Below are 23,791 nucleotides of genomic sequence, written 5' to 3' on the forward strand. Positions count from 1 at the left end.
CTATCATAGTCCTATTTACCACTACATAATCCATCAACGCTCTATCTACCACCCTCTCCCATGTGTACTTATGCTTGACTTTCTTCCGAAACACTGTATTTGCTATCATCAACTCTCTTTCTAGACACATTTCCACCATCAACTCTCCACTATGATTCTTTCCTGGAACTCCACATTTCCCAACCACTCCATCAATTGGACCATTTCCTACCCTAGCATTAAGGTCTCCCAGTACTATTACATTGACATTTCTCCCTAAATCCTCTATGCACTCATTTAAATCTATCCAAAAGGCCTCCCTTTCTTCTACACTCTTCTCACTGCCAGGCCCATATGCACTTACAAAGACCCACATCTCCTTTCCCAGTTTCACCTTCATCCACATTATCCTTGAAGAAACCTCCTTCCACTCCACTACACGTTTACCTATCTCTTCACTTAATAGAATAGCCACCCCTTCCCTCCCTCGCCCTCTCTTCACTCCTGATAACCTCCCACTTACACTCACCCTTCCCTTTCAGCTTAGTTTCACTCAAAGCCAACACATCCATCTTTCTTCTCACAAACATACTACCTATCTCTTCCCTTTTACTCTCATCTGTAATCAGCATTTTTTTTTTTTGAGTGGATGTCAGTCTCCAATCACAAAAATAATGCTGTGAAAGCCTGGCCAACAGCTTTTACCAAAGTCCCTGAAATACTGATTGCACAAAACTTAGTCAATCCCATTCAAGAGGATCTCTTGGAAATGGACAGGTGTTGTGACAAAAAGGAAGATAATAAAAACTTCAATCTTTTTAGCAGTATTTTCTTTTCCATCCATCTATACTCCATTTTCTTTAGCAGAATATAGGCCTGAATCTAAAACAAATAAAAAAATAAAATAAAAAAAAATAAAAAAAATTAATAATAATTTTATATATATACAGTTTATGTAACAGTAATTCTGAGACACCTCTAATTGTATTATATAAAAGTATCTAATTCTAACCCATAAATGCATGGTAATCCTACATTTGAGCTATAGATCACTAACAATCTGATGTGCTACTGGAACATCTGGCTTACTACACACAGGTGCTCACTAAAATTTGACTAACCCTGAATCACCCCCAGCTCTCATTACAACCAATTGACATACTATAAATGTATGATAAATCATGTTTAAAATTTTATACATATATATATATGATTAACCATGTTCAACATAGTACAAGTTCCTTATCCAAACAACTCTTGGTATGGAAGCTTAAGCTGTGCTAGCAATGTTCTAAGGTATGGTACAAAAAGGAAAAAAAAAATAATGTGTATAAATTCAAGCCATCCTCAACATTACACTGGGATGAGCATTTGAGCAGATATACCTTGACGAAACATAAAAGAGCTTATGCATCACACAACTGACCTTCCACTCCTCATACAGGAGAGGTTATGTAAGATTATCATATCAATATCCTTAACAGACTGCTCGTATTGCAAGCCAACCATATGACCCAAGTGTTCCATAAAGCAACAGCTGGGCATAAAGCCGTCTTCCAATTTTGGTTGTTGCAAATGGAACAGTGATCATAGTGAAAAACAAGAAAGAGGATAGTGTAGACCACAAGCTCAAGTGATTCGGCCGCCCACCATGGCTCTTTTGTACAGAGTTTCGTACTGTGACGTCTGGATCAAAGAAGTCACTGGCAAGTCTGCGGTAGAGAAAATATCATAACATTAATACAAATCTGCAAATCATCTATTTGTCTATCAATACATCAAATGGCTTCTTCCCCCTTATATGGGAGGTATTGAGCCAAGGCATGCACCTACCTTCCACCTATTCCATAACCACCCACAAAGAACCTATCTTTGCTCCTTGTGGGTGAAGGGTCATCATTGTCCCTCACCCACTGCTCAGGTGTGAAGCAATGCATCAAGACACCACAGCAAAGCCTGCTAGCTAAAGCTGGTTTAACCTCTATGCTTCATTACATGGCCAACTCCCCCCCCCTCTTCCACTCATCCACTAGAGAAAATACATAGTTGATCTACCAAGTAACATTAACAAATTGCACCAATCACCAAATCGCTTCAACAACTTGGGCTCTTCATAAGGTGCACCAAACTTAAGACTATGCACTTAAACAAGATTTACATCCTATGTGCAAGGAAACTTCAAATTCAATGGGGTTTCTCTATAAAAGATAATTTGCCATACGAACACATAGAACAATGGCATTTTTCTGAATTGAAGAAAACAAAATTCACATAATCAGCTGAAATTCAAACGAACCACAAGCAGACTGTATTTGCTATCTAATTTGTATATTTTCCAATTTCTTCACATTTTATGCGAGGTTTGGAATATTTTTAAGTTAACGTCACAAACTCCACCCTATCAGAAGGCTTGGAAGGTGCCCTTCACAGAGGACTTTGTAGCATGGAATTTAATGAACTAGCCCTTGGTTCAACTTTAACTCATATAAGGAGACTACACTGTGCTCAACTAAGGATATGCATCTTTATGAGCTTATAAGCAGACTGGTTTGTAGTAATTCATTATGGACTTTGTGGATGTGGAGTGGGTGTGCTAATCACCCACCACCCTCTCCCAATAAGAGGTGCTAAAACTAAGAAATCAGTGTTCAGAGTTTATGAAGTGCATTCAAATCTAAATTTAAATTTGTATTTTGAGCAATTTACTTTCACATTACTTCAATTTACTTTCTTAGGAATACAAGGAAAATCATTCTTACTGGTCTTTCTGGACAAAGAGCTCATGAAGCCAGAGTTTTAACTTTTCTTCCTCTGTTGGTACTTCTGACATGGGGATACGCCTTACATGGATGTGCACCTTTCTACACCGTCCAACCAGGAACTCTAAAATAGAAACAGGTAATAATAAATGAATAATGTTAAAACCAAGTTCATAGAGCACAAACATGGCATGACATAATTTCAAGTGTCTTTGCATACAGAAGAAAAAGATAGAAGGGGGAGGAAGTTATGAACATTGAATTAAAAATGGTTTTTGAGGGGGGGGGGGAAATATATATATATATATATATATAAAATAAAATAAAATCAAATAAAAACTGAAACTGCCCCCCCCCCTCTCTCTTTTTTTTTTTCTTTTTCTTAAGGGGGAAAATTATACATCAAGCTTTCCCAGAGAATGGTCATAAACCTCATTATTCTAAGGGATACATATACCAAAAGACCCTTTCTTCCTCACATGGGAAGTGGCCAGTCAAGGTATGCACTTACCCTTCACCCGTCCCACACCCATTCATTTTCACTTTTTATCTTAGCTCTTTATGGATGAAAAGCCATTCCTGACTCCCGTCTACTGTCTGGGTCACAAGCAATGCAGCAAGACAGCACCTCCACAGCAGCGTCCAATAGCCAAAGCTGGTTTACTCCCACCACTTCATTACATGGCAACCCCCCTTTCTAGTCATCCACTTACAAATGAAAGACAAAAATGCGAAATCCCTTCAGGTCACATCACCTTATCATCCATTCACAACCACTCTCCAGTCACACCTACCATTTGCCCTCTCCCTTCTATGCTAAATAGACAATTCCCCTTTACTCAAGGCCCCTTTTCACCCCCATCCATCCATCCATCCATTCTTTAGAAATTGGAGAAAAAATAATAATAAAAATACATACATATACCAAAGGCTCCTTACAAGGGAGGTGGCCAAAATCACCTCTCCATCTGCACCTTCTATCTTTTCTTCTCTACTTGATTCGCCTCCTCTTCCTTTCTTAATTTCTTTCCAAAACATCTAGTAAAGAAGAATAGCTAAAAGTAGCAGATGGAGAGATGATAATGGAAGAGACAGTAGTAGGAGGAAGATGGGCAGAGTATTTTAGGGAGTTGCTAAATGTGAAGGAGGATAGGAAGGGAAAGGTAGTTGCAGTGGGAAGCACTAAGAAAATGACGGTGATGAATGAGGAAAATGCAGGAGAAATAAGGAAAGATGAAAACGGTTATTAAAATGATGAGAGCACGTAAGGTACCTGGGTTGATGGGTGTCATGCAGTGTGTCTAAAAAGGGAGGTACAGTGATGGCGGACTGGCTGGTGAGGTTGTTTAATGTTTGACTAAAAGACGGTAGAGTGCTGGAGGATTGGAGGAGTTCCTGTATAGTTCCACTTTACAAGGGGAAAGGGGACAAGTGTGAGTAGTAGTTTCAGAGGGATTAGCTTGTTGAGTGAAGTTGGTAGGGCTTATGGGAGGGTTTTGATTGAGAGGATTGGGAGAGGAACAGAGGGAGTAATTGGTGGGGAACAATGTGGGTTTAGGACAGGTCGGGGTTGCCTGGATAATATTTTTGTGGCTAGACATATGTGAGAAAACTTAAGGAAAAGGTAAGGATGTTTTTTGGGCCTTTATGGATTTGGAAAAGGTTTATAACAAGGTGGACAGGAAGGCACTGTAGAAGGTATAGCAGATATATGGGATAGGAGGAAAGCTGTTAAGAGCAGTCAAGAGGTTTTACGAGTAGTAGAGCCTGTGCTAGAATTAGAAATGGAGAGAATGAGTGGTTCGAGGTAAAGGTGGGACTTTATCTGGGATGTGTTATGCTGCCTTGGCTGTTCAATCTATACATGTATGGGGTGGTGTGAATTGTAAACATAAAGGTAATGGGCTTGGAATCGAAGATGGTTAAAGAAAATTGAGAAAAATTAGAGATAAGCCTGTTATTGTTTGCTGATGACACTGCGCTTGTGGCAGGATCAGATGAGGGATTAAGGTTAGTGACAGTTTGGGAAAGTGTATGAAAGAAGGAAGTTGAAGATAAATGTGGGTAAAAGTAAGGTGATGAGATGTACAAGGGGAGAATGTGGCAGCAAATTGGAAGTGAGTATTATGGGAGAGAGACTGGAGGAAAAGGATAGCTTTGGATACTTGGGTGCAAATGTGGCAGGAAAGGGAGGGATGGAGGTAGAATGTAGATTGAGAGAAGCAAGTAAATCTCTTGGGGGTTTAAAATGTGTAATGAGAAATAGGCATTTGTGAATGGATACTAAGAGACTGTATGGGGTGATTGAGCCAATAGCACTGTAGGAGGGAAAGACATGGAACATAAGACAGGAAGAGAGGAGTTTGAATGTGTTTGAGATGAAATGCTTGAGAAGTATGGTAGGGTTTACTAAGCTGAATAGAGTGAGAAATGAGGTGAGGAGGAGAGTGGGGTTGGAAAGATAGTTGGGGAGAGAGTTGATGAAAGAGTATTGGGACAGTTTGGACACATGGAAAGAATGATTGAAGAAAGATTAGTAAGAGGTGTGGAAGGCAGAGGTAGAAGGAGTGAACATGAGGGGGTGACCAAGGATGAGATGGATGGGTGGGGTAAAAGGGGCATTGGGAAAGAGGGGAATGCCTGTTGAGGAGGGAAGAGAGAAGATAGGAGTGTAGAATAGTTGCATATGTATGATGTTGAGATGCATAGAAGGGAGTGTGTGGGGGATGGGGGGGAGGGTGTATGTTTGAATATTTTTGATGCAGCCCAAAGGGATTTCTCTGTCTTCTCTTTTTCTGCATGAGGGGATGGAGGGGGGGGGGTGTCACCAATTAAATGAAGCAGGTTTGCTGTGGATGCACTGTCTTGCTACATTGCTTCTGATCCAGGGCAGTGGGCGAGATGCAGGGATGACCTCTCATCCAGGAGGAGCCATGATAAGAGGGAAGGTGGGGGGTGAAAAGGAGTGGAGTATGTGGGGATGGAATGGGTGGGAGTGGATTTTATGCCTTTGTTTTTTGTTTACCTCCATTGTAAAAGGGAAAAAGCCATTGAAGTATATATATGTGTATATATATATATGTTGTGAGGAAGGAAGGGAGAGGACGGAAGACAGAGGTGAGTGGAGAATGGTTGTATATGGATGATGTTGTGACTGCATGAGGAGAAATGGGCGGGGGGGTGGGGGGTGGGGTAGTATGTGTGAGTAAATTTTGACGCAGCCCGAAGGGATTTCTCCCCGTCCTCTCTCCGTATATGCAAAGGGGGACGGAGAGGGGGGGTCGCCGATTAAATGAAGCGGCCTTGCTGTGGATGTACTGTGTCTTGCAACACTGCTTCTGACCCAGGGCGGTGGGCGGGGTGCAGGGATGACCCGTCATCCAGGAGGTGCTCAGATGGGAGGAAGGGTGGGAGGGGTGTGGAGTGTGTTTGGGGATGAAATGGGTGGGAGTGTTTTTATGCCTTTCCCTTTTTGGCTACCTCCCTTGGAAGGGGGAAAAAGCCTTGGTATATATATATATGTGTATATATATATATATATATATATATATATAATAATAATAACAATAATAATATACGAGTGAAACATTTTATTGATGAAGCAGGGAATAGAGAACATGGGCAAAACATTTTATTAATGAAGCAGGGAATAGAGAACTGGAGGTGGAGGTAAATTATAGTGTATGTGAAAAATGTAAATGTCTAGGGTGAACAAAAAGTACTATGATGGGGATGGCAATGAGTAATTGTGCCCACAGTGCTGGATTGAGTTGACTTGGAATTTGAAGATGGCAGAAAAGAAGTGCCTAAACATGTTTAAGAAGTATGGTGGAAGTTACAAGGATACAAGGACAGACAGGAGTAAATGGAGAATGGTTGTAAATGGATTAGGATACAACAGCCAGAAGGAACGTTATTTTGTATTCACTACAAATTTCTTAAAGTGGATGACAGGGGAGTGATGCAGTGTGGGTAAACCAGCTCTGGCTGTTGGGCCCTGCTGTGGACATGCACTGTCTTGCTGCATTGTCTCTGCACTGAGCAGTGTAATGGATGATATGGACACTTCATCCACAAGGATCTAAGACGAAATGGACAACAAATGGGTTTTTGAATGGGTATGGGTTAGGAGTAGGATGGGTTTATGCTTGGATTCAGCCACTTCTCTTATAAAAGGAAAGAACCTTTTGGTACATGTATGAATTTTACTAATGAACCTTCAAAAATACATATGGAATAAAATGGTCACTTACATAAACAGATGCACTGATGTAAATGTGGGCAAATGCATATCTTATATTTACATACACGTTTTACCATCTATAAATTATTCACTACAAGGAACATTAAGTGTAAACAAGAAATGACAATTCAGTATTCATATGCATGCAGAATTTTTCATACCTACAAGCTGAGGAGCATTTCTACGAACACCTGAACTATCAACTGAACCCTCATAGAAGACGGAAATATCATACAAGGCATCAAACTTCTTGTGAAGACTTTCAACTGCTAACCAGGTCCCCTTCACTTTAGGCACAAGGTGATGCTGCAGCACCTGGGAATTCAAAGAGAGATGTATCTTAAGTTATTATAACACAGGTAGCTTCCACAAGATATACAGATACAAAAGGGGGGGGGAGAATAAATTTCATCTTTAATGTTGAACATAAAACCATGGCACATTCAATTGATGCCAATATACATTACATTCAATGTACAAAGGCAAGAAGCTCATGACAGTAGGCACTATGCTGCAATTAAGGTTGTCCCATTTGTCCTATGTCCTTAGACCTTCTGGTTATGTGGAAGCTATAGGTACTTGTTAGACTTGAAGACATGGTTGTGGGGACCAACACCAAGTACTTGCAAGTGGTGGTGCTACAAAATGGACATAAGAGAGAACCATCTCCTTGCCACCCATCTTCAAACCTGTCAATACCCCTCACACCTACCTGGATGTGGAGCCTTGAAAAGCTATATTTCTGTCTTGAGACCACGCCCAAGATCACTACCAACTTTGACTGTATTTTCTCCACATTTCAACACAAAGAACTGACAAAAGGAAACTGCTACTCTCCTCCTGTGACAAAAAAAGTCCCACACAAATACAACAGATAATAATTCAACATTTCATCACAGAGATTAATGGAAGGGCCCAAGTGCTGTTGCCAGCTAATGTGGGAATGCAGATTTTCCATCAAGTGAAACTTACTACAACAAGCACTTTTACAAAACATGAAGTCCTTTCAACCCCACATAGCTTCCTCATCAATTTACAACCTTTCATACCTACTTTTTGACTTCTTTCTCTTGATAGACATTTCTCTTGCATCCAATGCTCCCATCACCCCGTCCTTCACCATTTTCTAGGTCTTCCCTTCAAGTTCCCTCTATCCAATCATGCTCTCCACATTCTGAGTCTTTTTACAATCCTTTCCATATACCTATGCAATCACAGCATTCTTTGAACAACCCTTTCTATCAGTTCCCAGTTCCCTTTCCACCACTCACTTCCTATCTCATCCCCACATTTCTAAATATACCCATCATTGTAATCACCACCAAACTTCTTGAACACTTCTCAAACATGTCTAGGTTCTTCCTTTCTGCCTCCTTCAAATTCAAGTCTGCTCATTCAGTGCCGTTTACATTAATACTCCCTCAGGCAGCCTTCATTACCAAATACCTACATCTTGCACACTTTTCATTCTCTCACATATTTAGTTGCTTCCCTTACTCTATAATTCTCTATCTCAATTTCTCCATTCCCTGCTAGAAGTAACCCCACACATGAAGCTCTCCATCCTCCAGAATCTAGTCCTTGAAATTCACCTGTAACCCACCACCACACTCACTCCTACTATGCTTCCTCATCTCATATTTCCATATTAACTTTCAGCCTCTCACAAATCCTCCTAAACTTCACTAACTGCTTCATTCTATCTTCTGATTCTTCTACAAGTGCAGTGTCATCCTCACACAACAAATAGCTCACCTTCCACTTCCCTCTAGTCTTACAACTCAAATGCCTGCCTATCACTCATATTTGCCTCCCTCACCAGTCCATTTTAGAAACCTATCAACCCCTTTACCTCCACTAGAAGGCACAGCTCTGAAGGGTTAACACAAAGTCTCTAAAATGGGCCCAAGACCTATATCAACCTCAAGTGTATTTCTTGCAATTTTTCACATATGGGAAGCTGATAATGGACAACTTCCTCATACCACTTTCAGTAAATAACATGAAAACAGTCCTGCACTAATATAACACAGAGAGCAGTCCAATTTTTTTTTTCCCCAGAAAGAGGGCCCATGGACTGCAGTCAGTTACTGTAAGGATGCAGATTTAACAATTAAGGAAACCCTAGGTTACAATTAAATTTTTTGATTACCACCCCCCATCCATATTTGCTGAATAACCATGGATTCATCACACAACCCTGGGACAGCCCTACCTTCATTTTAAGCCACTCCCTCTTAATTTCCAACCTTCACACACATTCTACTACTTACATAAAAACTTTTGACTGCCTTTAATAGACTTAAACCTATCCTATAAACCTGCAACACATTCCATAAAAGCCCAAATGATATCCTTACCTATTGCCAAAAACTTCTTGTATGTCAATGAAAATTTGATCTCTGCAACCTCCTTTCATAAGCCACATTGCTCACTGTTCCCCTTCTAACTTTCTTAATTAGCACCCTCTCATGTACCTTTCCGATTACACTTAACAAACTGATCCCTCTACAGCTACTACATTCATATTTATACCCTTTCCCCTCATGGAATGGATCTATACATCATGTCCACTGAAACTCTCCCCCACGCCCTTTAGGCACATATTACGCAACTCACCATTTTACTATAACTCCTCCCTTCATCAAACACTCCCACTTTCATCTTTCAATGCTCTTTGTATCTCGTCTTTTCCTATAGCCCTAGGACCAACGATGTGTACTTGCATATGGTGGTCCTGCAACATGGAAAGCAAACCTACCCATTTTCAAAACCCATCAACCCCACCACCTTCAACAGGTGCTGCTACCTAGTGGGGCTGACACTCACTTTCTGGACTGTGCCCAATCTCTCTCAACTTCAAATGTATTTCTTACACTATCACACATGAAGGATTAACAACTGGCGACTGGTCTCCTCCCCCGACCACTTTCTGCTGGTGACACAGAAACAATCTTGCACTACCTAACAGACAACAGTCTAAAGTTTCTTCCCAGAGTCTGTTGAAGGACTATTATTGGGCTGCAGGTTTTCTACATGTGAAACTCAAGGTAATAATTAACTAGCCGATCAATTAATGAAATTTCTGTTGTTTTCTTGGTACCTCTCATCCTTTCAATGCTCTATGCACAGAGAGGAGAGGGAGAGAGAGATCAAGAAAGAGAGAGAAAAGTGAGGGAGAGACCAAAACAGTGAGAGAGCACACATGATGTCGGGATTATACTCCTTGCCACTGAATTACAAAGATACTCAACATTTTACTTTCCATAGCACTGTACATCAAAACTGTCATTTGCAATTGACTTACCTGTAAATTATTGTCTTTAGCAAACTTTTCTGATTTTTCAATAACCTTAGGATTAGATGGATAATATCTTGTGCCCTCTGGGAAAATGATGAGCCAGGTCTGAAATGTTTAATAAAATATTTGTGTTGGTAAACTTATAAAAAACATCACAAAAATTACCATTGTTTACCATTAGAGACAACTACTTTACTCACAGGTATTTTTTCATTCTTGAGGTAATCTAATGCATTGACCATTTTGTGTGCATTGAATTTTCCTCGCTTGACATATATACACCCATGTTGATAAAAATAATGGCCATAGAGGGGTATAAGTTGTAAAGTATCTTTCATAACATATCTCAGGTGACCTAAGGAGCCTGCACGAAGGGCCACCATATCTGCTATCAGCCAGTCCACTGCAAATATGAACAGCAAGATGAAAATCAACTTTATTAACAAATGTGTATGGCCATACTTCTTTCTAATTATAATAAATTCTAATATTTCCAAAGACTCAAATTTCTTAACAAGAAAAAGGCAATGGCTGAAGGTCAGTGAAAACAAAGAAATAGTTCCCATCAAAACATTACCTGTTGATTGATGATTACTTAGGTATAAAACACTCTCTCTCTTCTTTAGTGCATCAACATCTCCATACATGATTACTTCTAAGCCTGTGCAGTGTTCAAAGAAGAAGACAACTAGACGCTGATATAAAGAATACAGCTTGTCATCTCCCCACTGATACATCCACGAGGGAAGGAATAGGGACATCCCCCGCCATCCTAGCCAAATGGCCAAGTATTCTGGTGACACTCCCAAAAGAAATACGGAGCCAAAGGCATACCTGCAATAAGAAAAAAGTTTTAAATTTCTCGTAGATCGTTTATTCATAATATAAAAAGGAACAGTATAAGTTCACATTAATTAAGCTCAATTAAATTCAATTTGAAGAAGAGAACAAATACAAGGATGACGATATGGACGAAGATGGTGATGATGAGTACGAAAATGAAGAAGGGATGAGGATGAAAAGGATGAAAATAAAGTGGGTGGGAATGAAAAAGATGAGGATGAAGGGGATAAGGAAGATGAGAATAAGGACAAGGGAGAGTGAGGCAAAAGAATAAAGAAACAAATGGAATAGGTATTCTCTAATGTTAAGATGTGAGAAATACCCCCATCCACCCCCCCTTTTCTTTTTCCAATGATAGGTAAGATAAATAATTACATCCTCCTCCACTATCTGGTTTTGGAAGCAGGGTAAACATATGAAGAACAGATAGGTAGGCAATACCTTTCATGGGAAAATATGCAATAGAAAGAATATTTTTATACATATATACGACTTCTGAAACCTCCTCCCCCTTCTTTGGCTTTCTGTTCCATTTTCTTCATTTGCTATGTTTGGCTGATGGTTGTGCCGTGCTAACAAAACTAAACACAATAGGCACTCTCAGTCACCAATGAAGATGAGACATACCAAATGTTTGTTAAAACTGGTGACCAAGTTACAGTGGAAATGGACAAGTAGTGCTTATATTGATGTGGAACACACTGGAAGCTTGGGCCAAATAATTCACATGGAAATTAGCATATACTGCAGCACTTCTATATATGCATGGTCCATTTTCAGTCTAAACTTAATGGTCCTAGCACCTGTGGTGTAGTTTAGGTTTGTGACCATCAAAGTAACGATGACTCAGTTTTATGTTACAAAGTCCCTTGTAAAAGCCTATGCTGATGGTGTTTTGAAAACACTTGGATTCTGGTGGTCTGGGATCAGTGCTCAGAGTGGACAACCTTCCAAGACTTGAACCTACACACTTGACCACCCTTGTGGCTGCCTGATGCATATGCTACTGCTGTACCCAATGACAATCAAACTACATATATATTTAATACATTAAATACAATGCATTGTCTTCAGTGTATACTATATTACCACTGAATCATTTGAAGAGGTAACTAGCTATTGGAGATATATATAATCAGGTACATACCATATGCAGACTATCTTGGTAGAGGCAGTGAGTAATCATACCCTTTAGTTCATATACGTTGTGGTGATGCTATCAACTTAGATTCAGTTGGTGGTCATAGCCAGTAGCTGAGTTCAGTCTGCTGCTAGCTTCTGTCTTAACCAGACACACAGACTGTAATCAAATTGTTATCATGGAGCCACCAGCCAAATGAAGAAAGTATGGAACAGGTTTCAAGTTACTTTTTTCAATCCAGTAATACTGTACCACTTACATATTTTGTTTTGGTTCATACTATTTGTGAGTTATTCAGCTGAGAGACAGAATAAGAACAAATGGGTTTCAATTGGCTGACACCTTATTTTCTGGTCTGTCCCTCAGCCAAACTAAATCGTCTGACATAAGCCAGAATAAACATGCCCCCTTACTTTGGATCAAATTACATTAATAACAGAGCTTTGGCCCTTCATATTAAAGAAGACTAGGGGGTAAAGTCTCTTGAATGTAGAAAATTTGGAAATGTTTGGTGTGCCTATTATACATCCACACATGCGATACAGTGTAATAGAAATACAGTAGAACCTTGGTTTTCAAACATCACAAGTCAAACAAATCAATTCTCAACCAAAAACTTTGTTAACATCATGCTCCATTAGTAGACCAAAACATTGGTTCTTGACCAACTCAAATGGAGCTGAAGGACAAAATTCAAAGTTTTGTGGAAAAACATCAACCTGATAAAGCTGCATCCATCAGATCAGTAAATATTTTCAGGCCTTGACCAAATTGGTTCTTGAACAGTTTTCTAGAACAAATTGGGTCAAGAACAGAGGTTCTACTGTATTTTCACAACCTATAAATCATCCTATAATACTGCACTGCATCCTAAAATACATAAAGTCATCATGAAATAATGTAAAGTACAATACATGTTTGCAAGGATGAGATGGATGGATGGGGTAAAAGGAGGCATTAGGAGAGAGGTGATGTCTCCTGAAGAAGGGAGAAGACAGAAGATAGGATTGAGTGGAGGATCGTTGTGTATGGATGATGTTGTGATGCATGGGAGAGAGTGGGTGGGGGATGGGGATGAGATAGTATGTGTGAATATTTTGATGCAGTCCAAAAGGATTTCTCTCCATCTTCTCTTTTTCTGCATGAGGGGATGGGGGGGGGGGGGTGCAATTAAATGAAGTGCCCTTACTGTGTATATGCTGTGACTTGCTGCATTGTTTCTGACCAAGGGCAGTGGGCAAGATGCAGGGATGACCCATCACCCAGGAAGAGCCAAGAAAAGAGGGAGGAAGGGAGGGAGGAAGGGAGGGAGGTATGGTGAATGGGAGTGGTATGTGGGGATGAAATGGGTGGGAGTGGATTTATGCCTTTGACCTACCTCTCTTGTTAGGGGGGGAAAAAATCCCTTGGTATATGTATGAACATACATGTTGGGGTTTAATAACAAATCTGCACGAACAACGCATACATTGTAATGCACGTATTCAGTAGAATTTAAGAATGGAGACAAGAGACCATAAGAAAGTCTACACTAGGCAGTTCCATGTCCATTACCACCTATCATCCTTATCCATAAATTAATTTAATTTACTCTTAAAACAAGTTTCAGCACTCGCTACATGGTTACTAAGTCTATTCCACTTATTAACCACTCTTTTGATAAACCAGTTGTTGCCCATTTCCTTTGTAAATCTAAATTCATCCAATTCAAACCCGTCACTACAAGTCCTGCCCTCCTGTCTTAATATGATGACCTTGCCTGCATACCCTTATTAAAGCCTTTGACTTGTTTGAATACCTCTATTAGATCATCCCGCACTCTTTTGTCTTTCCAGCGTATAAGTTAAGGTACCTAAGCCTGCCTAGTAAATTTGCAAGTCCTTGTATCATTTTGTTCATTCTCCTCTGTACGGATTCTAGTGAATTATCCATTCTAAAGGATGGAGACCGAAATTGTACCCTAAAGTCAATGATGAGTCTCACTATTGCCTGACAGTTTAATAACTACATCTGCACTTTTGTTTGTAATTGTCCTAGCAATAAATACTACTCCTGGCATAAATGCAGTATTTCATGGATTTAAGGTCACAACTCACTAACACTCCAAAGTCCTTTTCACATTCTGTTTTTTTCTGATATGGCTTTATGTATGCTATACCTGCTTGCTAGGTTGTGTAATCCTATGTTTAACACCCTAACAGTAGGGCACAAAGACACTTGTATTCATGCAAATGAGGGTGAAGTTATACCAACTAAGACACTATATTCATACCCCATTTTATATTGTTTGAAGATACACCACCTTCATTTCTTAAATATATATTGGAAAAATAGTGACCAATTCATACTGCCAGTACATTTTTGTCATATAGCAAAAATAATGTATATACAATTGAAATTACTAAAACGGGTAAAAGAAAAAATATATATATATTAAAAGACAAAAGTAAAATAAATTCAATAAAAACTCATCTATCAAAGCACAGTAGTGTTCAACAGAAAATAGCACTGTGCTGTAAATATAAGAGGGAGTGATAGAAATGAGAAACATGTACCAATTGTAATTGCAGGGTGGATAATTACTGAGGGAGTGGCAGGTGGGTTGCTGGGAGTTTGGGTACGAATCTGGTAAGAATGCAGCTGCTCCTTGTGCACCTTTCCCCACATTTTGTGGTGATGATTCAGTTTAACCCCTTCGTTACCGACCCGTCGACCTTATGTAAACAAAGGTTTCAAACCGTCCCACAAATGGCTGGAGCCTTATGTTTGTAAACACAGACACTTGCCACCACGTGGGTAGAAATAACCCAGAAACCGAGGCCTTGAGAGCCCTCAATACACACAGCTTATAACTGTGACACGTGCGTGTCATGGGGAGCACGCTCAGTTCCTGGCAGGTGCACTCAGCCGTGACACACAGGTGTCACAAAACACACATCCGGTACTCAAGGGGTTAACAATGCAAAATTCTTCCTATCAGAAGATTAGGACAGTGTCTTACAGATGACTTTGTAGCATGGAATTTAATGAACCATGCCCTCGGTCCAACTCGCTAGGGGTAGTGCTTGAACTGCTGTCACCTCAACCTCCTTATAAAGTAGTGATGTCCTAACCCGCTCAGCCAGCGAGCATCAATTTTGTGGTAAATAAAGAATCCAACTTCATAATTTCAGAATATTTGAAGCTTAGGAATATGAAAATCATGAATGTGGAAGGTTGACTGTATACATTATATGGTCATGCATACCAAAACTGTTCCAGTATTTGTATTAACTTGTAACACATACATGCACACCACACTAGCAATATGATCAAAATTAGCAAAACTGCACCATTTGACTTTCCCTAAGAGATGGCACATGTTAAGATACTTCTGTCCTTGCTCTGTTGTAATGATAATCTGCAATTCAATACAACTTACAAAGAAAAGATGTTTAGGGAACTAATTTCACATCCACATCCCTATACAATACAAGTGAGGAAGCATATCCCTTTAAATTATATGTTAGCTTTATATATTCATGCACTGAAAAGTGCAATGAATAATTAATTTCACACAGCAAAATTTCACCTACTACATGGATTTCCAAACCTCTACATCTAAGGTGAGAAACTACAGAGGTAGCCAAATCTCTGGATCTTGTTTCTGAACCTTCTGGCAAGATGCATGTACACTTTGCCAGAATAAAGTTTTCCTAGAAAAATACAAATGAAAGCAATAAGTTTTCTAATTTTTCTTCCTTCTGAAGACTGTTCTACAATTTGGTGGTGACAATACTGCAAGGCAGGAGCAGAAAAAAATAATAATAAATAAATAAATCAATCAATCAATAGAAATAAAATAAACAAAACAAAATTAAATAAATAAATCCAAATCCATAAAAGCGATCTTCAAGAGCAGTGCTACTGTCATTTTACATTTCAAGTTACCTCTATTTTTGTGATGTTATGAAATGTTTGTTGGCGAGATGCTAGTTGGAAAGGCATGGGAGGGTTTTACTTGAGAGGATTAGGGGGAGAACAGATGGAGTAATTGGTAAGGAGCAGTGTGGGTATAGGGATGGCAGAGGATACATAGATCAAATTTTTGGGGTTAGGCAGATTTGTGAGAAGGCTTTGTCAAGAAAAAAAAATTGGGGTGGTTTTATGGATTTAGAAAATGCTTATGACAAAGTAAACTGGAAGGCACAGTGGGAGGTATTGCAGATACAAAGGACTGGAGGAAAGCTGTTATGGGCAGTTGGGAGTTTTTATGAGAGTAGTAAAGCTTGCAAATGGAGAGAGAGTGAGTGGTTCGAGATAAAGGTGAGACTGCACCAGGACTGTGTCATATCACCATGGTTGTTCAATGTGTACATGGATGGAGTGGTACAGGAGGTAAGTTCAAGGGTGATGGGAACAGGATTGGAGATGGTTAAAGATTGTGGAGAGAAGTGGAAGGTGAGCCAGTTGTTATTTGTGGACAACACTGCACTTGTGGCAAGGTCAGAGGAGGAATTCAGGCATTTGGTGATGGAGTATGGGAAGGTAAACAATAGGTGAAAGTTGAAGGTAAACGTGGGTGAAAGTAAGGTGATGTGATATACAAGGGGAAAGGATGACAGCAAGTTGGAAGCAAATCTTAAAGGAAACAGGCTGGAGGAAGTGGATAGTTTTAAGTATTTGGGGTTGCATGTGGCAGGAAATGGAGGAGTGGGGGTGGAGGTAAAATTTAGATTGTGAGAGCCATGTAAATGTCTTCAGAGATTGAAAAGTGTCATGAGAAACAGGCATCTTGAAATGGATACAAAAACAAGATTATATGAAGGAGTATGCCTATGAGAGGCAGAAAGGAGACATTTAAACGTGTTTGAGATGAAGTGCCTGAAGTACGGTAGGGGTTACAAGGTTGGACAGCATGAGAAATGAAGAGGTGGGGAGAGAAGGGGGCAGAAAGGGAGCTGGCAGATAGGGCTGATGAAAGATTATTGGGATGGTTTGAATATACAGAAAGAATGGGTGAAGAAAGATTAGCAGAGGTGGTTGGAATGAACACGAGAGGATGACTGAGGATGAGTTGGATGGCTGGTGTGAAAGGGGCTTTGAGCAAGAGATATGTTTGTTGAGCAGGGAAGGGAGAAGGCATGGGGTAGGAGTGGAGGATGATTATGTATGGATAATATTTTTATTCAGCCAAGGGATTTCTACCCATCTTCTCTATTTTCCACAAGGGGATGGGAGGGGGGGGGGGTTGCCATGTAAGTGAAGTAACCATGCAGTGGTTGTGCCACATCTTGCTGCATTACTTCAGATCCAGGCAATGGTAAGATACAGGGAGACCCTTCATCTATGAGGAGTTAGGATACGAGGGAAACAGAGGGGGGGGGGGCTCCTTCTACCACACCAAAAACTCAATCTGAAAAGTTTGAATTTCAACACTTTTAAGGTTCATATTACCAGTGCCTTATGACTTTTTGTCACAACAGAGGCACACTATGTAGTTTTCTTTGACTAATATAAAACGTTAATCACGGTTCCTACTCCCTCATTAAAAATTCTCATGAATTTTCATTTTGCCGGGACAAATAATTTAACCTACTTCTTGGTAGCACCTTAGTAATTTTAATCATGTTGCACTCTGGTCCCAGATACTTTCAGATGTGCAATTCTTTTTGAGAATTTTTCAGTCCCCAACTTTTACCCAATTCTTTTTTAATACAAATTCCACAACTTTTTACTGACTGGGAAAAGGTAGACAACATTTCCAGGTTTTCCAAACAAGTAGGAACCCTGCTAATTTTCAGCAGAGATGACCATGGATAGATGGTAGTCTGATTCATGATCCCTTTTTGATCTCCATTTCATTCTTTAGTTATTCTGATTAGAAAAAAAAGTAAGTTGTCCCACTTATGCCATTGCCAAACCAGTAAAAAAAATTCAGGGAGACTTCTCAATGCTATCCATCTTGCAGGAATATCACTATCAAGTAACTATCAGTGTTCTCTGTTGAATGGAGTCATATTATACAACATTTTCTTTTTCTTAATTATATCATCACATACACAACAATTAGTTTTACCACTTAATCTTATGATTTTTATTGTATTACTCGTATCAATCAATCAATCGCCCTGATTTTCTCATGCAGGAGACCTACAGTCTAGGTATCTGCAGCCTCCTGGAATCCAGACCCTGTCACTGGTTTAGCCCACAAGTTCCATCAATAAAGGATATTGTGTGATGGTGGATTACGTGCTCATAACTCATGTCATGGTTGCATCTAGGGTAACTGATGTCTATTACTAAGCTGATTCTATTTTAGTGCAGGAGTGTCACCTAAACAAATTGCAAATCTTGTTTGTCCTGGGACTTAATTCAAATACTTATCCTTATACAAGAATTTCCAGGTGGTCTCAAATAAATTGGTCACAATGAGCTCTTATGCATTAAAGCCTGATACCATCCTAAACAAACAATAGTACGAGATGGGATCCTTGGAGTAATTCTATCCTGTAAACTATAAACCACAAAGTAAACTCTTGGTCAGTCCAAGCCCAGGATAACAAGAATTACAAGTAAATGCAGTCAATATCGGTATCATTTGAGTGTAACTACTATTCAGGCAACTCAAAAATGAGATGTGCAGCATGCTTATAAACCCGTTCAACATAGTGGCATGTTTTACAGACCTCCCTCTGTCCATGGCCATCCATCCACTTTTCGGATAATAACAATAATGTTTGGTATATACATATGTACAAGTATACCAAATGCTCTCCCCTTTGTCAGGGGGATGGCCAAATCAAAGCACCCACCCACATCATAAAACCTATTCAGCCATCCTTCCCATCTCAGCACCTCAGTGATGAAGGGCCTGTCTCCTGCCACATTGCTTTGGTCAAATACAATGCAGCAAGGCATAGCACTTTCACTGCATGGCCCAACAGCCAGATGATTTATTCCCACTGCTTTACTATATGGAATCCCCTTTCCTCAAATATCTAAAATAAACTATGAAGCAGATGAGAATGTCCTTTCAGGCTTTGTCATGGCTTGGTGTATAGCAGAATAGAACAGCATAGCATAAACATACAGGAGGATTTTAATTTTTCCCTGAGTTTCACTGATCGGAAACCTGCAGCCACATATCTCTCTGGGAATAAACACATTTTGACTGTTGCCTGTGTTATGCTAATGTGGTTCTATCTAACACAAAGTGGGAAGAGTGGTGCTGTTGCCAGTTGTCAACTCTCCTTATGTGAAGGTGGAGGAAAATATTCAAAACAGAGAGATCTTGGACCATCTAGAGATCAAGTATCAGGGCTGGACCTCCTGATGATGGGCTTTGAAGATTAGCAGCAATGAGATGATACTCTGTGCTGTCCATCTTGCAACACCACCACTGGCAAGTACCTGCTATTGGTCCCTCTGCAGAAAGGATAACCAAATAATTAACTTGGCTGCTTTTAAATACATCACTTTTAGGTACATGCCTTCCCCACCCCCAACAAATGTCAAAATTCAACATTTCATTACGTTCAAATGTAAACGGAAATATCTCTACCAATTCTGCTACATGATCACAAACAACTTGCAGAATGCCATGGTAGTGTATATGTTTTTTTTTTTAATCAGTCTAATATGTGAACTGCTGGAGAATAATCACATTTCTGAAAATTGAAAACTTATATTTTGACATATGAGGCCCCGCATGGAGAAGTGTCCCATGCGACACAATGGCCGGTTTTGAGTTACGCACATATAACACTAATTTGGCCTTTCTACTTCAATCCGAGCATGTCGGAAAGGACAAAACGTGACATGTAATATGGTCAAAACGCTCCTAAAACAAAGTGGTAAAACCTCACGCTCGCTCGGCCGGCGCAAAATAGTGTTATATGTGTGTAACTCAAAACCGGCCATTGTGTCGCATGGGACACTTCTCCATGCGGGGCCTCATATACTTTGAAACTAGTAGAAACATGTATAATCAAATTAATATCATGCAAAATATTTGAAAATACACATAATAGCATGAGTGAGAATAAATCAAAATATGTGATACCTTCTTAAGGATAAGACTTTTTATCTAATACATCAAGGAACAAAATAATCTTCAAAGTCCTTCCCTTCTAAATAGAGATAAAGTTCTAATCAATAGTTAGCAGTACAACTAAGTCATACACAATATCTGTATTGAATCTAATAATTGCAAATGTCAATAATACTCAGGCATTTCTTGGGGAAAAATTTAGCATAAAAATAAAGCAAAAACAAAGTTTCACAAAGTAGTCAGGTTGTATGTTACCTACTTTACTATGAAAATTGCAATTATTTACATCTAATTAAGAAGTAATTCACACAAAACCACTATTCTGAGGAAACATACCAAAAAAAGTGTGCATGAGGGAGTGTATTTACTTCGTTGTAGTGTACAGGATTGGAGCAATGCTCAAGGGGTCCTCTCTCTTTAAACTTTACCTTGAATTCTTGCTTGGTGGCTTGTGTTATAATGTACGTGTGCATATGTGTAAACCTAATTGTAGTACTGAGGAATAGAGTAACACTCATTACGTCCTATCTCCTACCCCACAATTTATCATACCTAGTTTCAAGTTTATGTATGGTTCCAACTTGGTTTATACCCTTAATTTCCTAATTGTAGTATTCAGGAGAGAACCAATGCTCACTGGGTCCTGTTTCCTACTTTCCAATTCATCACACCTAGCTTTAAGTTTATTTATGGATCCAAGTTGTTCTATATCCTTATCTTCCAATCATCATGTGTGTGTGTAAGAACGAGATTCTGCACTTCCTTTAAATCCCCCATACTTCCTCTACCTTTATCATTTTCATGATAAGATATGACATCTCCAATGGTGTTATCATTGCTTGGCTGTTGCTCCTCTCCCCCAAACGTGTTTTGTAAACTTTCATCACAATATTTCCTGGTAAGATATATGTGCCATAAGCAATATCAATCTTTACTAGCAGTACATGAAGCACCTTGGGTCCTGTATGTTTGTTGTAGGTGAGCATGTTTGTACATATAAATTATCACTGAGCAAGATAATTTAACAATACAATTGAGAAACTTAAAAACTGTATATACAATTAATCTTGACAAATACTTAAACCTGAACACCACTGTTAAACATCATAATCAAGCAAAGAACATTTACGTAACCATTACACAAGTCTCAATTTTTTTTGTATAAATACACATTTCTTGGGGATTTGATTTGCAGAAAATTAATAATAGAGAAATTATCTACTTACTGCAGTAATCAATTACACTTTTTCTAGCATTGAACACTGAAAGAGTGTTTGATGTATGACATGGAAAAACTCATGCATGATACATCCTTACACTCTGTACAAAGTGCTAGGTAGCTAAACTTTGGTTATATCTTTATTTTTTTCACACATGACTTGTCAAGGAGTATTATTCCTCTCCAGTTTTTGTTTGAATTCTTCCCCTGAGGCTTCTCAGTTGTAACAAATTCAATGTTACCAAGAGGAAGAGCAAAGAGTATAGTGAATACTTTACGAAGAGCATGAGCATCACATCAATATTCACGTTCCAAGAATACTTTCAGATTTTTCTTTTTTTTTGTTACAGAATACTTGGCACATGCAGTTTTAAAAATTCAAATACATACCCACGTTATGTAATTTCTCCAGGGTTACACTGAACCTACAAAAACTTAAAACTCATACCTACACGGCTAGTTTTATCCTTGTGTACACTTGGTAGATGCATTTTTCTATGAATATAGTATATAAAGAATCAATATCTCGATTTAAAGAACCTATAAATTAAAAATATAATATGGTACTCATCTTCTTTATGTACACAAACCAGACTCACTCCCCACAATTCTAACCTGCATGCCCAACAAAGCAATGAAAAACCTTGTAGTGTCACCTAACGTGGAAAGTGATTAACACAGGAGGGACCGTAGTCTACATTTTACGAAGCAGAATTGGTGCCGAGGTTTGAAGATTCGACAGTATTACTTGGTAGTGGTGTCTCAGGTTCAACTAATCAAAACGCTATGGCTAGGTGCGGATATCTAGGGTCATGGCTCCTGTCTTAGGTACATTGACATGATTGGGCACAGGTCTTGTGCCTCTGCCAGGGATTAGGGATGGTTAGGGCAGGGTGGAAGAGTTAGGTTTGGCAAATTGGACCTTAGTTATGAAGTTATCTAACACTAAGGAAAAAAATTATCCTACCATAATAATCTATTTCTTTGATTGCTTGACTTTTCTTGCTAATATATATTCTCTAACTTTAATTTACTCGTTTTATTTTGAAAAATGGCTTTTCTCATGTTTCCTTCCATTTTACAATATCTAAATTACTGTTTCATATGAAGTGCTCGTAATACTAAAGAATAAATTATTTTCTTCCTTATGTGGTTCATGTCAACCATCCACTTAGTTACATATGTTACATAACCACTGTAAACAAGTTAAAATTCTACTTCAATCAAAACTTTAATTTACACTTCAACCTAGTTTGAAAGGTTAAATTTTAGAGTTCAACTTTACTACTATTCTACATTCTGAGATTATGTCTACTTTAAGACGGGATCTTCACTGATTAAATGGACTGTTCAATTCTGACATTCGTTTTACCTGCATCCACCGACAATTCCCATTTTGATTAGGCGAGTTCACATGTATTGCAAGCCCGCCATCAGAGTGGGCGCTTGTTGTCGTCTGCTCACTCTGATTGGCAGACAAGAGCGCCTCTCTTTGCGCCCAGTTTGGCTTCAACCCATGCTGCAAAAATCAGGCTTTCATTTGCCAGAATTAAACGAATCTTCAACATCTTAAAAAAATAGAAACATCTATTGTAAATGATATTTGAACAGAACACGGCGAATGTTATTTATCTAATAGAATACCGTTGCACTGTGCCCGAAATTGGACAACCTAAACCACCCTGTTTACCTATACCCAGAAATGTGTATCTTACCTGATGAATTCCAAAACTCTGTTCCATGTAACGTGCAGGCGATGTAGCAAACTTCCTATAGTATCCATACCCGTCTTCACGGTGTAAATAGCCAGTGAAAAGGACTAAAACGGAAGAAAGATATAGAAGGCAACAATCGCATGTGTCGCCGGTGGAAGGCGAGGAGCTACTGAATAAACCGAGTCATTGCCCCCAACTATTCTCCTTGAACTCCATTCATTTATATCATGCATTCAGACACTATATGTGTGAAAGGAGACCTTGGACCTTAATGCTTAAGTCCATATGTTATGCTATACATGATATTTTACTTGAAGGAGTATATAGTTACATTTGTTTAAATCAACTTGATGTAAACAAGATAAGTTTTAATAAGCTTGACACACGCATCGCCTCAGGGCGCAAGCTCTATTTGACAACAAAGTGCGGTAATAGTTTTGATAGTCTCGAATTTCACGAATAGTTCTTAATTGATATTATTCATGGTAATAGGCTTTTTCTTAGCAATAAAGAAAACAAGGACGGTTAATAATGATGAATATATAGGTCAAATTTAAAA

General features: G+C 39.1%; 1 protein-coding gene across 5 annotated transcripts; it reads right to left on the reverse strand.

Annotated features, from left to right (window-relative positions):
- Window positions 1-792: 792 nt before the first annotated feature.
- Window positions 793-23,380, reverse strand: LOC143040426 (1-acyl-sn-glycerol-3-phosphate acyltransferase epsilon-like). 5 transcript variants are annotated; one of them, XM_076211517.1, is made up of 8 exons: window positions 23,233-23,374; window positions 19,659-19,673; window positions 10,860-11,116; window positions 10,483-10,685; window positions 10,289-10,387; window positions 7,143-7,296; window positions 2,739-2,862; window positions 793-1,691 (listed from the first exon to the last, which is right to left on the reverse strand). In XM_076211517.1, the coding sequence occupies exons 1-8, from the start codon at window positions 23,298-23,300 to the stop codon at window positions 1,457-1,459; spliced, it is 1,155 nt and encodes a 384-aa protein (XP_076067632.1). In that variant the 5' UTR covers window positions 23,301-23,374; the 3' UTR covers window positions 793-1,456. The 5 variants fall into 5 exon arrangements, with proteins under 5 accessions (XP_076067632.1, XP_076067638.1, XP_076067635.1 ...); XM_076211523.1 differs by lacking the exon at window positions 23,233-23,374 and adding an exon at window positions 22,890-23,011; XM_076211520.1 differs by lacking the exon at window positions 19,659-19,673 and having other exon boundaries at window positions 23,233-23,380.
- Between the last annotated feature and the right edge of the window lie 411 nt (window positions 23,381-23,791).

Source organism: Oratosquilla oratoria, chromosome 2, assembly GCF_046742065.1.
Source record: "Oratosquilla oratoria isolate Oo_2021 chromosome 2, ASM4674206v1, whole genome shotgun sequence".
Taxonomy (NCBI): Eukaryota; Metazoa; Arthropoda; class Malacostraca; order Stomatopoda; family Squillidae; genus Oratosquilla; species Oratosquilla oratoria.